Source organism: Accipiter gentilis, chromosome 14, assembly GCF_929443795.1.
Source record: "Accipiter gentilis chromosome 14, bAccGen1.1, whole genome shotgun sequence".
Taxonomy (NCBI): domain Eukaryota; kingdom Metazoa; phylum Chordata; class Aves; order Accipitriformes; family Accipitridae; genus Astur; species Astur gentilis.
In genome coordinates this window covers 23,733,819-23,751,395 of record NC_064893.1, presented here as the reverse complement: position 1 = coordinate 23,751,395, position 17,577 = coordinate 23,733,819, and the positions used below count along the sequence as shown (strand labels likewise).

The following is a 17,577-nucleotide window of genomic DNA, read 5'->3' as shown; positions in this document are numbered from 1 at the left end:
GGCTTATTGTACATTCTCCCTTCCCTTGCATATGCTTATGAATGGTGGTCATTCAGTTAACTTTGATGGAATTATGCTTATTTACAGCTGCTTTCATGAATGAAAATATCTATCAATAACAGTCATAATCATGGTAGTTTCATAACAGACATGTCTCATGTTGCGACCAATGTGTAAAACTATAAATGGAGACTTTGCCAGCCTTGTTCTGGGATACACAGGAAATAACTTGTGGAAAGTAAATACAGTCAATGAAAAAGGTTTCCTTTGATGAATGGTAAGCTGACTTCTCAGATCAAGGACATTGGCAGTAGTAAAGAGAAGTGTCTGAACCGTGGACAGAAAGCTGTACTTGAAAGGAGATGCATTCCAATATGTACCACACCTTGTACTTGTTCACTTGACCAGAGACAGATGTTAGTCTGATTTTACATTAAGCTGTGACATGACAGTTATTATTTTGTTTTTTTAAAGCTGCAGTTTCATATCCTACTCGTATTTGCAGCATTTGCTGTGATGCAGCCTAAGAGAGAACATGACTTGTCATTAAAAATACTGTCTTCAATCCATATAGCTCCAGCAGATGTCAAAAGAATGGTAATGATACTTCTTAGAAAAGAAAATTATAATCCACATCTTCCAAAGGAAGTTTTCTAAATTCTCAGCAATTTATTTGATAGAGCTATATCTCTATTGGATTGTCACTTTGTCTGGAATATAGAATTAAATTTTTGGTCCAAATAGCCCGGCATCCTCTAGCTTCAGTGACTTCTGATTCAGAGGGAGGTTAAGAAAAGTGTACATCAAGCCATTTGGATTTTCAAAGCTCTTTTATGATGTAACATCAGACTATACACCTTGAAGATTTTTGACACCAAAAAGCAAAGAAATTGACCTGTAGTTTTTTTTTTTTTTTTTTAATTAATACCTGGTCATTGTATTTAGTATTGTGATCTTCATAAAGTAATTACACACTCTGGGAAGAGAGCGTCCTATTTGATCTTCTTTAATGTCATTCATTTGTGAGAGGAAGCTGTTGCTTTTCATATTTCTAGGCAGTGAAGAAAGAATGATTTGGGTTTAGTTTCTGAAGTTTTAAGATCTGTAACTTACTCCCTCCCCATCCCAATCTGAGTGAAATAGCTTCTTTTTTCCCGTTTCTTATAATACCTCAGACCTCCCCTTCCCATCTCAACCCCCAACTGGAAATTATTTTTCAAGTATCTCATTATATTTTTACTTCTATTCACAGGATTACCTAACTGATCTGATTACCAATGACAGTATTACCTTCTTCAGAATCTCAAAGAAGATGTATCCTCACAGGCCTGTACTGATGGTTATAAGCCATGCTGCTCCTCACGGCCCTGAAGATTCAGCCCCTCAGTACTCACATCTCTTTCCTAATGCCTCACAACACATGTAAGGAGAAATAAAACCCCTTTCATTTCCAGGTTCAGGAGTATAGAAGTCCTGGGTATCTGGGGAAACAATGTTTACTTCATAATTACTCTTGGCACAAGTTTGTCATAAATGTATAAGAGGAGTTTTGAGATTTTTTTTTCCTTTTTTTTCTTTTTTTTTTTTTTTACCTCTTCAGACTAGTACAAGTACCTTGAGAATGGCTACTGCATCTAGAACTCAGAATTGTAGCTCGCTGAGATAAATGGCAAGATTCATGTTGAATTCATTAGACATTGTTGCAACCTATTTGGGAAGTAAAGCACTGTTTTATTTTGAGCAGGGGGATCAAAATCTGGTTCTTGGGCTGTAATCTCTTCAGGAGAAGAAACTCTATCTCCCTGTCCTTACGGGTATTACCAAAAATCACATTGTATGCAATTCTTATTACTCCTGTTTTCACATATGGAAAGAAAGGAAATACAGGCCCACAGCACCGAATTAGACAAGCTATTTCTGAATGAGCTGGTATGTGTATACATGACCCAGTACAACGTCTTGAATGGGTCCCAAAAGCAGTATCACCCAGTTCCTGAATTTAACGTGTTCATAAGCTCCACGATGAGATGGTTCTTGTTTGTAGCACAGAGACGTTTTACAGGTACAGTTCCGTAATGCTCCATTACAGGCATTTCCTCGCATGCTGATAAAATGAACGTTCTCCCAAATCACCTTTTGGCACACCTGGAAACATTCCAATATTTCTCTTATTACTGGTTTCATGCCCTCATTGATGTTCAAGATTTGTAACTTTCTTCCTACGTGCCCCGCCTCGCCTCCCTTTTATTTTTAAGGGGAATTCTGTTTTATTTTGGGTTTGTGAAGGAACTGAGAACTGATGGAAGTAATAATTAATTGGTAGCCAAAGCTGCTCAGGACTAGTCCAATATCCAATGAAATCCACTGGAGCTTTTCACTTTATTTTAAATAGAGTCTGAGAGAAAAAGCTTCCTTTGTTCTATTGTCTAGATATTGCGTAACTTAGAATTATATATTTCATTATTTTGTGCTGTGCTACCAGGGAGAATCTGTGTCCTAGATCTACAGCAATGCAGTATTTTGTGTTTGTTTGCTATCTTATGCTCATTTATTTTCTTTGAAATGAAAATTACAGAAATGCCAAATGAGCAACTTCTCATAGCTTATACCCAGTATTGACCTCAGTCTTATTCAGAGTTCCTTTGGAAGGCATTCGCATCTCAGAGATGATAATCATTTATCAAGCAACATTCTGTAGCAATTTAATTATGCTAGTTGAAGAAAAAGAGTAGAAGGATTTGAGGAAGGCCAGCAAAGAAAAATACAAACAACATCTATTTTTCTTTTGCTCATAGTTTAAATTTTATTTTTCACACAAACTAGGTTTATCTTCCTCATTATAAAGTAGCTACACAAAACTATTTTTAATTGTCGGTGACTTTTCTTACAGTGATAACAATTACTCAAGAAGTGTCACTTTGTGGAAAGAAGTTTTGCTTGTAAAGAAACAAATTATCTTGGTAGATTAAGGAACTGTGGTTTAGGTTTGGATATGAACGTAAAATGGGATTTTATGTACATCTTGTGCAAAGAAACTGCCAGTCTTATTCTAAACAATTTTCCCAGCACTACATAATAGTAATCTGTAAGGGTTTTCATTGGCCTGGGTTTAAGATTAATGTATTCCATCACTGTATGTACAAATTAGTTCTCTAGTTTCCATTTTTTCCCTTGTTGCCACATTCCAGGGAATCCCTCAGTGACAGATAAATCTGTCAATGATAAAGGGGTGTAGGCAGTTCTCACTGTTTTGTTGTCATGTGGATATGGTAGGGAAGAATCAGAACACAGGTAGAACACTTCTTATAATTGCCCTAAAGCAGTAAGCAATAACTGTGAACAAAGTCTGCCTAGTCCCAGAATCAGAAGGCAGTGCACCACGGGGCATGTCTCTGTACCTCTTCTTGTGGCAGCGCTGACAAAGTCTTCAAGCAGATTATTGAGCTACATCCACAAAGCAAAGTGAAGATATGACTGTAATGCTTATACTGGTTGACATACATACTGTGTTGTGTAGCATTGCTAATAATAGCTAAAAGTTAGTGGTATGGATTTTAGAATAGACTGAAAATCAGAGTACTCCTTTGCTTAGGAACTCTCATATGTACTTCTGTACTTGCTAATTTATGCTGTTGTCTTGCTTCTATTGTTACATATATTAGCTGGTAGGCCCATTCCACCCTATTCTGCAGTCTCTCTCCATCTCATTCTGTAGACTTCCTTTTTGTGTGCATCTGCAGTCTTTTCGTGTTTGAAAATCATTCACATCAACCAGCATTCACATAGCAAATCCCTAGGCTACATGGTTGGTTTTCCTTTTTTACTGCCTATACTGATATCTGCAGAGAATGCAACAGCTGGGCAGTTTACCAGTGATCAGAAATGTTATTTCTATAGAAGTTACATTTTACCACCCATGTTTTCCAAGGTCAAATGCAATCAGACTAGGACTTATCTTCTGAGTACATTTGAAGAGGTTATCTTAAGCAACTTCTAGGAATGTTATATTTGTGTATTTTGCCCATAAGACAGACGAATCTGTTAAGCGTAAGAGGGTTACATTTGTAGTAATCAAAGAAAATCATGGGCTTGGTTGGATTAAACAGCGGGAGGTTTCAAATCAGCCAGGAAATCACAAAGTAAGCTGAAAAGGAGTTTGCCAAGCATTTTTTATTCATTCTGGGCATCACATAGCAACAGTTTCCATAACTGTCAGCATTTTCAAAGGAGCAATGTCATTATTTCAGCCACAATAACATTCTGAAATTCAAGAGGCTATTAACAATACAGAGAGAATAAACACCAGCCCTTTCCTCCCTATATGAAGAAGCCTCCATTTGCCGCCTACGCACATTTTTCAGATAGCATCTGAGAGAGGCTTTTGGCATAAAACATTGCACTGACAGATTATTAATTTCATATTTATATTAAAAGTCTTAAGACTACCTGTCATATTCAAAGATACATTAGATACATGGTATTTTGAGAATTTTCAACTTATATTACTATTGTTTATCTTAATAACTTACCCTGCTGCTCTGTTGCATACACAAAACCAACAGTAGATATTTGCCAAATAGGAGCTGAATTTATCAATAAATTGTGTGTTGGGAAGAAGAAAATAACTGAATGTTTGCTATTTTTTCCTGTGTTACTGTGTCACCCTTTCGGCTTGCACATTTGCATAGACTGAGTTTATTACTGCGAATGAAAAAAGGAAGCCTCAACAAATCACTTGGGAAAAGTAATTTTTAATATTTTAGACCCTGCAGGTGATGTGTTTGAGCCAGAGTATGAAGAAATTGATAACGGTGGTTCTCAATCTTAATAACAAACATTTCAGAAATAGACATAGTAGTTAAAAAGTAATATTTCTTGCAAATGTAAGCTATAACATAGCCTTCTAGTGAGTTGGTGTTGCAGAGAGTTAACCTCATGGTAATGATATATCAGAATAAAACTTTTGTTTAGATCCAGCTAACCTAGAGCGATATAATTATGCATAGAAAAGCAATCTCTGGAACTGCCAACAACATGAAATTATGAACAATCAGTGATAATTCTCCTCATCACTTTAATGGTGTCCCAGGATCATGAGAACTTGGAGGGGCAGCAAGATTCCAGGAGGACATTGAATCCAGCTCTTGGGATTTCACGGGGACTTTTAATTAAAGTTTCTGATCATCACAAAGGAGTTGGTGGCTGGAAGGTGTCTGCAAAATACAGTCCTATTTCCCTTCACCCCTGCTCTTCTCAGCAGGTCTTTGAAATCCGGCTATGTATGAGCTCACATGCAGTTTGATACCACTAGGTAGGGTGCCTGTGCTCCTCGGGGTACGTGAGTGTGAAAGTATTCAAGTAGCCAGTTGTGTTGAATTCAAAAAAGCTGTTAAAGAATATAGTAGAACCTTTTCAGCAAGTTCTATAGTTACTGTTAAACACCTTGCACAAGTCATAATACTTGGTGCTAATGTAGGCAGAGTGAAAGCAAAGCAATTACATGAGTAGGAACTGTATAGTACATGCTTCATCCAGATCATACTTGTGGAGTTAGACTTCTGAGGCTAATCTCTTGGCCTTGAAATGTATCCATGTTAGTCTGAAGACACTGCAAAAACAATGTATATTTACTCTTTCAATAGATTTTATTCCCCACAGAGTTGTTTTCATTCTCCAATCTTTCATATAGAACATAAAAGTATAAGGCTTTTCCCAAGTAAATCTCATATTTTCTTGTGCACCTCAGAGAGTATATCCTGTAGTGTTGATCAAATAGAAATTATTGTTGTACATTACTATGGCTTTTTTCTACACTGCTAAAACATTCTGGTTTTCTCTCTGTTCCTTAGCACTCCCAGTTATAACTATGCTCCAAACCCAGACAAGCACTGGATAATGAGGTATACAGGTCCCATGAAACCTATACACATGGAGTTCACCAACATGCTACAGAGAAAGCGCCTTCAAACACTCATGTCTGTGGATGACTCTATGGAAATGGTAAGATTAGTAGTCACTTTTGGGGGGCTAAACAGGTGCTTTTTTCTTGAGTTAAGCTCCAAGCTGTGCTGTATGTGAAGATAAGCAGAAAGGAAGGAGGAGGAGGACTGCATCGATTTTTTTTAATAGTGTGGAATCTTCTGAGGATTTTGTCTCTCCATTCAATGTGTAGGGATCTTCATCTTCTAAAGATGGGTGGTGGAAGTAAGCTGATTTGTTGCCACAGAGCCACTACTGATTAAGGGGAAGAGGGAGGGATCACCTCAAAAAATGTACATCATAAATTCTAAATATGTATCATCTCATAGTGAAGACGCACCCTACAACCTGTTGGAAATAACTACCAAACTGTGGGACTATTTTGATCCTGTAACACTGAGTTTCTGAGAGAACAGCAGCAGCAGCAGGTGTTGCTACAGGAGTCCTAACTGGAATAATCCCATGGTAAACCAAGCCCAGGATGTTAAATGTTAGAAGTAAATAAATATATAGGTGGTTTTGTTTTTTTAAATTAAGTCTACATTATGTAACAGTGAAATCTCTTAGTGCAAGCTGGGTGTCTTGAACAGAAACATCTGAATTAGCTAAAAGCTACTCTGAAAAAGAATGCGTTTCCAGTTGTAAGAGGGCAGATTTAAAGGTGTCGCAATTTACTGCTTATCTCTTGGCATTCTTATTCAAAAAAGGTAGAACATAAAATAAGAGGAGTCGGGTAAGGCAAAGATGAGATTATCTGGATGGCATTGCATCAACTTGTTAGTAATGTCTTATAATTACTGATTCAGGCAAGTCTGATCTCTACTTCATATTAATGAACCTGTTTAGATGAATCAGATAGCAGCATTAGGGGAGATCAGCTATTTTACTACACTATTTTGATTTTCTATTTAGTAAAATGGTTTCACTTTGGGTGATTTACTGCAGGCAAAATCAGTTGGGTTGTTTTTTTAGTTGTAATCGCCAAGTTAGCCTGATCTTTTCTACTGAATTATATGCATCTAATAGTCTTTCAAAATAAATAAAAAAACCCCAGACCGACCAACCAACCAAAACAACAACCAACCAACCAAAGAACCTCCCACCCCCACCAACAAACTAAAACAGCAACAACAACAGAGTTTGTTTTCTTCTGTGCTGATGCGTTCTGGATCTTTGGTGGTGGCCCACCACCTCTGTACCTTTGCAAGTGAAAATGTCACATAAAAATTGATCTTTCCTGCTCAAATTGTTCCATTTCACACAAAGAGTCTCATATAAATCTATAGAAGCAACCACAGAGTTAAAGCTCCTCTTAATTCTCCATAGTGAGAGAGTATGACTGAGTGATATTTATCTGAAAGAGATTTTGCAAATATTCTGCATAATGGGGACTCATTTGTCTGAAGGCAAGATCATTGGGTGTTGCTTAAATAAGTGTGAGATTCAAAATGTTGTCATTTTATTAAAATTGTTTGCTGCAGGAAAAAGTTAAAGGTGGAGAGAAAATTTCAAAGGTGCTTATCAACTTGAAACTTTTATCTCTGTTACTGTATTTAGTACTGTCTTGACAGTTCTCATGCAAAATACTGAACCCAAACGCTTTTGAAAATATGTCATGTTAATGTGTTTATCTTAAAACAAAAACCAGAAGTTTGCCTTGTAATAGCCACAATATTCAGTTAGTAAAATTATGTGATTATGGATTGTTAAGGATGGTTCATTGTGACAGCTCAGTGCCATCCTGAACTGTTGTTATTTGTTTGTGTATTACATATAGGCAGAAAATTATATCCAATATTCTACATACACTACTGTTCAGTGGAATGAATTTTATTTTTTTTGCCTTTTTTCAGATTTACAATACGTTGGTCGAAACAGGTGAACTGGACAATACGTATATAATATACACAGCAGACCATGGTTATCATATTGGGCAGTTTGGGCTGGTGAAAGGAAAGTCCATGCCATACGAGTTTGATATCAGAGTTCCTTTCTATGTCCGAGGTCCAAATGTGGAGGCTGGGTCCTTGTAAGTTCTTGGCTATTGTGTGTGTATGTCTATGTAGCAACCAGAAGAATCCTTTATGTTCACATTTCTAGTTGTATTGTCCTGGCATCCAAATGGAGGCACAAAGTTCTGCCCATCCTGACTGACTTCCTGCTCATCTTTGGCAGAAAAATATGTCTACTCAGAAAGCAGAACTGATAGCATGGGCTGGTATAATATAGTCAAGGTTTTATGTCCTTGCCTATTTTGCTTGCGTAGGTGTGCAGCATAAGCCACTACACTTTTGTGGATGAAGTTGAAGAAGCCATTTTGAAATATGTCCAATCTAGGAAATGCTTATTTGCCTCCTTTTGAGGGGTGCAAATAATACACATAACTATGACATTTTCAAGGTAAAAAAATATTGTATAATGTTCACTGCCATAGTAGATAATGATTGCTGAACATTAAAGTGGAGTCACTTGTTTCAGTTTATGAAGACGAATGTATGTATAGTTCATATATAATCATCCACAAAACATTCTTTTTTGTTCATCCTTTCAGATTACATGGTTAGGGCTGTTTGTCGGATGCATACAAGCATGCAGAATATGACTGTTAATTAAAATGGTAGCTTTGATCAGCTAAGAAATTATGTAAATACACTTTCTAAGCAATTATTTCAATAGCAAATATTTGCATGTAAGTAATGATTTTGGACAGAGTGCCATAATTTGCTGCCTTTTATTTGTATCAGTGTGCATGTTTTAGCATAATTAACACACACAAAGTCTTCCACACACAATTCTTTTCTTTACTGCAGAGGAACAGGTCTAGTGTGTAATACAGTAGCAAATAGTTATAAGAAAATCTCCTTCCATTTGCTGGTTAAATTCACTGACTCATATTATCAGTAGGCACAAAAATGTTAAATTCTGTAGATATTGCGCTTTGTGTCTAATTTACTTACAGCAGTTATGCATGTGAAATAAACAATATTACTTCTCTAAAGAGCAGGGAGGGATTCCTCAGGTGGAATTAAACATATTACCTCAGCACTGAAAGAAGTTTGTCTGCAGCAGCACAGAATTTCAAGTGAGCTGGATTAGCCTTCTAAGAGCATGCTCTCTTTCCCTTCAACTGCAGGTTTTGGTCTTACTGGAGAGGCAATGCTAATAAGGCCCAACTGGACTGAGCTAGTTTTTCTGCAACATGCAATGTTAGAGACCAGCCACCTCATGTCTGCTCTGGTTCAAGGATCTTTACACCCAGACATATGTAAAAGCTGTGAAACCTTGCCACTGAATGTTATTTTTCAGTGGCTTCTGAAGATGAAAAAATATTTCTGTTAGAATCAGAGGAGTCAGCCTGCCAGACAGAACAGAACCCATCATAGTATAACAAATAGGAAGAACAAGATAAAACAACCTGGAAGGGTAATATATCAGATAATAAATTGATCCTCCCTTTCAGCCTGATTTTCTTTAAATGTTAGAACTTCAATCATCAATGTTTTGTGTGAACCTTATGTTTTTCCTGCAGAGTAATTGTCATGACTCCCTTTTGATACCAATGAAGATTTAATAGCAGTCACTGTAGCAAGTCATTACTAAGCTCTCATTTCTATTACCAAATATGCTACACCACAATTATTAGTAATTAAAATCAAATTAGGTACATCAATTTAATTCATCATCCATGCTCTTGTCAGTGCCTGTTTGCTCGCTCGCTCAAAAATGTAGTAATTTTTAAATGGTGCCTCATTAATTAGTGTGAATTTAGCAGCTTTCTTCTGTCCTGTATTTTGAGCTAGAATTCTGCACTGACATGTATAGCAGCCCATCTGGTCCCATCCTTCCTTTGTGCCTGCAAATCATAGCACAGTGATTCTTTATGTTCAGTGTTGTAGAAGACTATCTGTATAGCAGTATGCTCACTTTCCTCCCCCCCCCCCCCCCCGCTTTTAAGAAATTGAGTGCCTTCTTTCATATTTTTCTTTTTTAAAGAAATAAGGAAAAGAAATAGTACACAGATGATAAACAGTATGCATTTATGTAATATTGTGAGTAATTACACAACAGTGTCACAGACATATTTGAATTAGGTTTGTACGGTTCAACATAAACCGAAAACACTTCTGCAAAAACAGACCCATAGTAAAACCAAGTCACACAATTAGAAATTTGGGCATTTGTTTAGCTACTGAATGCTGAGCTCTGTCCAGCTAGATGCTCTGATCCATGAAGTCACTCATATTTAGTTGTGGCAGTTCAAGGGATCTGGGGATAGGAGCTGTCTGTACTACTTGGAAGTTGATGCCAATATTTTAACCGAATTTGAAGTCAGTTTTTGTTCAAATATTGTTCTGTTAACTGTGGTGGCTGAGGAGCATATGCCATACTCAACTAAGTAACAGGGCATGTCTGTTTCTAAGTGTTTTCAGAATGGATAGTTGTGCACTTGGGAAGATTGATGTTATTTCAATTAAAGCTGTTCTTTTATTTTCTCTTTTTTTTTTCTTTTTTTTGTTCTGTAACTCCTTCCTCTCTGCTTTTTCTTTCCTGATCCCTATCCTTTTTTGTCTCACACTCTACCTTAACAGCAGCTTTTAGTTATTTACTGTAGTATCTAGCAATATATTTCTCTTCACATTCTCTCCAGAACATGCTTGCTTTGTTGTGAGCTGAGGTACTTATTTCTATACCATATTTTGAAACAGATAAAGAATGTGCTACCTGCCAAATCTACTTTTTAATAAAGTAATCAGCATGTTTGGCAGACACTTTGATTCTCTAAGACACCCAAGGAGTTTTTCCAATGCCTTCTCATGTTTTGAAGACTTTTGAACTCTCTTTTGCAATAATTAACTAACTTTGCCTTATGAACTACGTTGCTGTCTCAAAAATGCTCTCTGCTAAAGTTTTAAATCTTCATATTAGTCCCTCTTGAGGTTATGCAACTTGCCTACATTTTACATTTCAATTCCCTTCATGGAAAGGAATTGGATTGTGTCCTCTTTTCTTTTTTGCAGATGTCACAAAATAAGACTTTTCAGATCCTTGGTCTCTGTGGAAGAGCTGGAGTTGCTTGATATCATTGCATAGACTTTAAACCAGGTTCTCATATATGTTTTTTCAGGAATCCTCACATTGTGTTGAATATTGATCTTGCACCTACAATTCTAGATATTGCTGGATTGGATATTCCTTCTGATATGGATGGTAAATCCATTCTAAAGCTTCTGGATTCTGAGAGACCAGTGAATAGGTAAGAAATGGAAGTGTGCATGGAAACATGTATGTGTTTGTACAGGAGACTGAGCAAGTATTCAGCAACATGCAGCACATTAAAGGAAAATATAATAAAACTACCATCTACATGAGTACATCATTTACCGGAAAATCTAAAGACCTATTTGCCAATATGTGACTATAGTTACTTATTTTCATTTTGTCAGGTTCATCTACTAGCCATATGGCATATATGGCATCTGGATGTGCTAAATGTAATCTGTGTAGCAGTGAGAGGGCTACACATGAAGGTCTTTAGCTATATGAGTTATAGATTTTAAATGTCTCTGTGGCCTCATTTGTAGCAAAGCATTTCATATTGAATAAACTGTAGAATAATTGAGTTGAAAGGGTTGGTTGTGTATCAGACTATTATATAAAGACAGGCTAGCACTCAGAATTGCAGTTATTATTTGAGACCTTCCATCAATACTTTCATTGGAAAAAGACTGAGGAAGAGAATTAGTCTGGATGCTTGCTAGAGGAAGTCAGCAGAAAGAGGGAGGAAGGAGATTAGCTTTACAAGTAGTTGGGTGGAAGGAGAAGGGGAAAGGAGCAGCTGCTTTAGAATAGGATACTTTGTGGGTAGTGTGCAGGTTAAGAGCCCAAACTGGCGTCAGGAATTCATGATTTAATTTGCGATCCTTTGTGATCAAGGACAATTCAGTTAATCCCCTGTGCCTTAAACATGCTCATGTTGAAATAGTTGTACTGTGTGAATCTGTTGTGGGTTTTGTCCCTGTGGGAACAAATCTGTCCTGTTTGTTCATGATTTGCACTGGAGAGGTGTATGTGTCTGCTTCATAAAGCTGGATGTTCCCTTGTGCAGTTATATGTAATGTTTCTCATCTGAATTGGGGGTGGGAAAGAAAACTGGGGCATGACTTGATTACTGGTTTTGCGGGAATTGCTTCTTCCTCTCCTCATTTCCTCTTAGGTTCCATTTAAAGAAAAAGATGAAGGTGTGGAGAGACTCATTCCTAGTGGAAAGAGGGTAAGGAAAGTGTTAATCACAAAACCCAGTCTTTTTAAATAGAAGGATACTGAACAGCTAAAGCCAAAGCAGCACTTTGCCACAGACCTAAAGCCGTTTAGCTGTGCTAGCAGAGACACGGCTGCAGTATGCCTAATGGCAGTGATTGTATGATAGGAGGGAATATATGGCCTTTGCCCACAGCCTGTATAAATGTGCTGTTGGGGTGGGGGAAGGAGAGTTTTACTCGGATTGAGAGATGGAAAGGCATCCAGTTTTTCTTTCAGCTGCTGCCCCTTGACCCTCCTGCTTGTATCATGGGAGTATGAACAACCTTTCCTCTCTGCGTTTTCATCTGCTGGCCATTCTCTCTATGCCTCTTGACTTAATACGTACATGGGGCATGAAGGGTTTGCAAAGTGCAGCCCTGTAGCGCGAGGAGGATATGTTCTCTTTATACCAACTGTTGTTACTGCCTGCCAATCAGACATGAAACACAGTGTCTTGGCTTTGCATGTTTTTGTACGCTCCCTGAGGGCATGATATGAATAACTTGTGTGTTATCAGAGATGATGATAAGTGCTAGTTTCTGCTGGACTATTAAGTTTTGGCCACCAGTGATGCTGTGGACTTGGCAGATAACCTGCTCCTCTGAGCCTTTTCAGCAAACTGTACCTATATCTTGGAATTAATATTAATGCAAAAATAAACCTTCTCTTTTTTTTTTTCTCCAGTAAACTGCTGCATAAGAGGGAGAGTGAGAAGGTGGATGCCCAAGAAGAAAACTTTCTACCCAAATACCAGCGTGTGAAAGACCTCTGTCAGCGAGCTGAGTATCAAACAGCTTGTGAACAGTTTGGCCAGGTAGGGCATTGTACCCTCAACTGAAAGTAAGCAGTTGTAGTTGGGCTAAGCTTAACACCTTAACTGTGAGAATGTCCTTCACCTTGTCATCAATGCCAGCTAATACATCAAATGGGTCATTCTGTGGCCTTTGCTCAAAACCATATTACAGCATTTATGAGATTGACTGTCCATCAGGAAACTGCTGATTCGAGTGCCTCTGTATTGATTCCTGACTACTGTTAAGAGAACTGCCTAGGCTGTTTTAACATTTTATTCCCCAAATAGAATGTGTTTTGGGATTCATTAGTGACGAGAAGCTACAATGAACCTAACAGATTGGCCTCCTCCAAATACATATAGCTCACTTTGCTTTGAATTCTTAATTTAACTCATTTTGTTGTTACTGGAATTACATATAACGGAAACTAACATTCTGTGAACTCAATATATCCTTCCTCTTAACAAAAATATACTGTAAAAACACACGTGTAATTATGACTGCAGGCAGTCTGTGTGTATATGAGCACAAAGCTCATTGATTGTGCATCATTTCTCTTGTTACATAACTGTTCTGGGCAGTTATGAAAATACGTTCACTTTAGATCCAAGTTATGTAGAAGAAATTCAGGAAGAAAAATTTAGAGTAGTACCAATACATGGTCTCGGTGCAGGAGAAGGTTTTGCAACTTTACCAAAGCAGTGCAAAGGCACAGCAGAGCTAGCTCCAGCAGCTCCACTCTTGGAGAGATTTCTCCACTCTTGGGGGAATTCTCATCCTCTGGAAACATGGCAAAATTGACTCTGTGCCATTGCTTTCTCATCCAGGTACAGGTCAGAGTACCCCATTCCGAGGACTGTAACACATTCTGCCCGCGGATATGTGGGCAAAAGGGTGAAGGTAGATGGGACCACATGCTAATGTGTCTGTTATTAGACTGGCATTACCTCATATCGTGGCAGCTCAGAGGGCTGTCAGAATGAGTCAGTCTGTGGCATATAACCATTCCTGCAGACATGATCTGAATGGCTTACCAAGGCTATAGTAATGGGCTACTTAGGCTATGTAGTTCATTTTCTACTGTCAGAGGCCAGACTCCCTGCTTCTGGCTCTACTGATCATGTAGTTCAGTGCACCTGTGAAATGAGTCCATTGTTCCTTAGGTGATTGGATCCAATTGGTATGTATAAGCATTTTCCAGATGCTCTTTTCCTGTAGCTTGTCAGATTTAGTATACAGAGAGATTATAATGTCCTGTTCTTCCTAAAAATACTGAACTTAAGTATTTTGTGTAGTAGTTCATTGTTGTCAGATGTCTTGAGCTGAAATTTTAGATGGGTGGGAGCAAGCCATTGTTTTTTGAATTTGCATCGTTCTTTGAGAAACTGGGGAAGAAGTCACTGCTTCTGCTACATCATCATCCAGTAAGTAGTTTGGGGAAATACAGCTTTTCTTTTTCCATCAGTATTTTCCCTTTGAGAGATCTTTCAACTTCTTCCTTTTGTCTTCATCTTCCCAATTATTTTGAACATTATTGTAAGAACAGAGGGGAAGAGACACTTTCCAAGTCCATGTTGTCACTGAAGCTGTCTCTTTGCATAAGGTAACTTAGCTACATTCAGGCTTTCTTACTGTAATTACTGCTTCTCAGTTATGGAAGGAAGCGGGAAGGCCCTGTATCATCTACACACATTCACAGGCTTATGTTTGCTTCCATGGATAATAAAATATCTTTGACATCTGTAAGAAGTGGGCATAAAATGTCAACTATGTACTCAGAATTGCCAATAAATTCCAAAGTGAAGGTGTGCTAATAAGAGACGTGTGTGCTGCATCCTCATTGTCAGGAGACAGAGAGGAGAAGAATTGTTTTGAGCAGTTCAGTCAGACGTAATTGGAAGTGATAGGATGAAATTGAGCAAAAAAGAAATTTAAGTTGGACATCAGGAAAAATTGCCTAACAATCAAGTCAATTAGAGTCTGGGAAGGGCTCTCAAGGGAATCTCAATCCATCTAACCCCTGCTCTAGAGAATATGTCCTAGTAGTCTGTCTAGACAGCAGGAATAGTGGGAGATGAATGTGCTTATTTGGGGATAAATTGTGTCTAAATATGGGTGCACCCAAAAGTCTTTTCAGAGTGAAGCAAGACTAACTTCTCAAATGACAAATGGGTGTTGTCTGTTTGCTGGTGCTGTTCACAGCTCTGCATAGTAAGTAGAATGAGCCCAAATGAATAATATACCACTGCCTTGGGAGAGTTTATGGTGTACAGATACAGTGGTTATTTAGCAAGTTTCTCCTGAGCTTGCAGGACATTTTATTATTGTGCATTTAACAGTATCTGGAGTGTTCAGTGCAAAAGGTGAATTTTCACATCCTGATGCAAATGTGATGAGAAGTCTGGGTCAGAATTAGGTGAAAGCTGGCTAAAGTCATTGGGACTCTTTCTTTTTGACTTAAATGAGTTTTGGGGACCTGCTGTTCCATGCACAGAGAAGTGTGAGCAGTGCCAGGGAATATGAAGTGTGAGCAGGAGACAAGAAGCACAAATGGAGAACAAAGACTCAGAAGGGGAGTGAATGAGAAGAGACAAGGACAGAGCTTAGAGTAAAGGGAGAGGTAAAGAAAGGTTTGAATGTGAGATAGAGATTTTTAAATTCTGCTTTGTTAGCATGCAAGTTTGTGAATACAGTTCTATCACCACAAAATGTTCTTCCTTTGCAAATCTCTGTCACCCTCCTTGACCTATAATCATTTTGATAAGAACGCACCAGGATCATGGAGATGAGGCTATTCATGCTGTTTAAAACCTTGTTTCAGAGTCCATTATGTGGGATTTTTTTGGCAACACTAATGTATGTAAATTCTTCTGAGTGCAATGGGAATCTCTGTGTTGCCATGTTTTCTTTTTCGGTTAGTAGGGTTTGGTCTGTGTTAGTTATTTGCATCCAACAAAGGGTGACTGTAGGCTCAGATGAAAGAGCAGCTCAGCATTTATATTCAAGGATTTAAGAGATGAGCTCTTTCTTCCCACATGAAATAAAAAACATTTATCCTAGTACCTAATGGCTTCCACACAATTTTTTTCTCTTCATTGTAGTTCGGCCTTTCATTCTAAACTGGCTGGTAAGTGGAAGCTGACCCACTTTTATCTGGCGGCCTGCATTAATGTGCTTTTGTGGAAGCCAATTATGATATCAGCATTGCTCTGTAGAGTATTCCCAGCAACTCCACAGTATCATAACAACAGCTGCACAGAATCTCCCTCTAAGTCATTTGCCAACTTTGTGCACATTTGTTAAACATGTAATACCTGCAGCACTACTGAATGCTATAGGGAATCTATTCTGTACATGTAAAAAAAGAAATTTAAAAAAAACCCCTACTTTTGTCTTTAGCAGGACGTAGCATAGCACAATAATATTGTTAACTCATGAAGAAAAATAGTTGTCTGAATTCACATTATTTCCTCTTCAAACACTTTTTATTTTCAAAGCTCTATTTATATGCAAGTCTGATACAAGTAGAATTTGCCTTTAAATAGCATTAAAAATATAATCATATATGACAGTTTTCTCAGGAGAACATTCAAAATGCAAAAATTTGCACTTTGTCTCCTTCAGATGTTCTGCAAATGAAAGATTTGATACACAGTCTTTCCTCTGATTGCTTTGTGCTGAACCAGGATCATGAAGGGATATTCTCTTTTGTAACCGGCGTGAAGATATCATAAGTAAAAGCATGTCATTTACTCAATTGGTCCCCCCAATTCTCTGACATAGCATGGCATAGCAGTGATGAAAACTGTTCTGCTCAGTGTGTGCTTTCCTGCAGCAGTCCATATTCCTGCCACCATAATCATCATTAGCCATTGATTAGTGCCAAGGGTGGAGCAGTAGAAAAAATTACTTACATTTTCTCCTTTTCCTGAGGGCGCTGTAGCTTGAACTTACAGTTAGTCAGACCTGGGAAACTAAGTCAGGTTTTATAAGGAATTTTTTTAAAAACTGGGAAGAAAGTTTTTGATCTGTGTATCCTTGGTAGTTGTCTGGTTCTTTTGTACCTAGCAGAGATATCCCAAGGTTACTAAAGAATTTAGGTTCTGTTGATAAGTGAAGCATATCAAGCCAGCTAGAGTCCAGATAATTTTAATAGCTCTTTAGGCGGATCTTTGGAGTTCCTGAATTCCAGTGCCAGTTGCACATGCTCAGCAACTTTCAGGATCTGGTTCTTAATCTGTGACTGGAACAAGAAATGACTTGTTGATAACTTCATACATTAAAAATTTTATCAGCCTTCAAACTGATAAAATTAGGAAGCAACAAACCATGAAAATTAAAATCATGATGATTTATTAAGGGTCTTATTCAAGGATTGTATTCCTTATCAGGAATTATAATTAACAAAACTGTTTCCCTCCTTTAGCCAGAAATAGCCTATAATGATTTCCAGAGGCTATTTTACTTATGGGTTGTTTTGCTTGTTGTTGCTTCAGAAAACCAA

At 37.8% G+C, this 17,577-nt stretch overlaps 1 protein-coding gene across 7 annotated transcripts in view; it reads left to right on the top strand.

The window, feature by feature from the left end:
* SULF2 (sulfatase 2) overlaps window positions 1-17,577 on the top strand; it is a 165,360-nt gene that overhangs the window by 122,442 nt on the left and 25,341 nt on the right. For all 7 annotated transcript variants that reach the window (XM_049816415.1, XM_049816414.1, XM_049816417.1 and 4 more), the window contains 6 exons: window positions 1,253-1,422; window positions 5,850-6,000; window positions 7,833-8,008; window positions 11,105-11,233; window positions 12,194-12,250; window positions 12,964-13,093. In XM_049816415.1, the coding sequence (XP_049672372.1) occupies window positions 1,253-1,422; window positions 5,850-6,000; window positions 7,833-8,008; window positions 11,105-11,233; window positions 12,194-12,250; window positions 12,964-13,093 (813 nt within the window). The remainder of the gene's footprint in view (window positions 1-1,252; window positions 1,423-5,849; window positions 6,001-7,832; window positions 8,009-11,104; window positions 11,234-12,193; window positions 12,251-12,963; window positions 13,094-17,577) is intronic.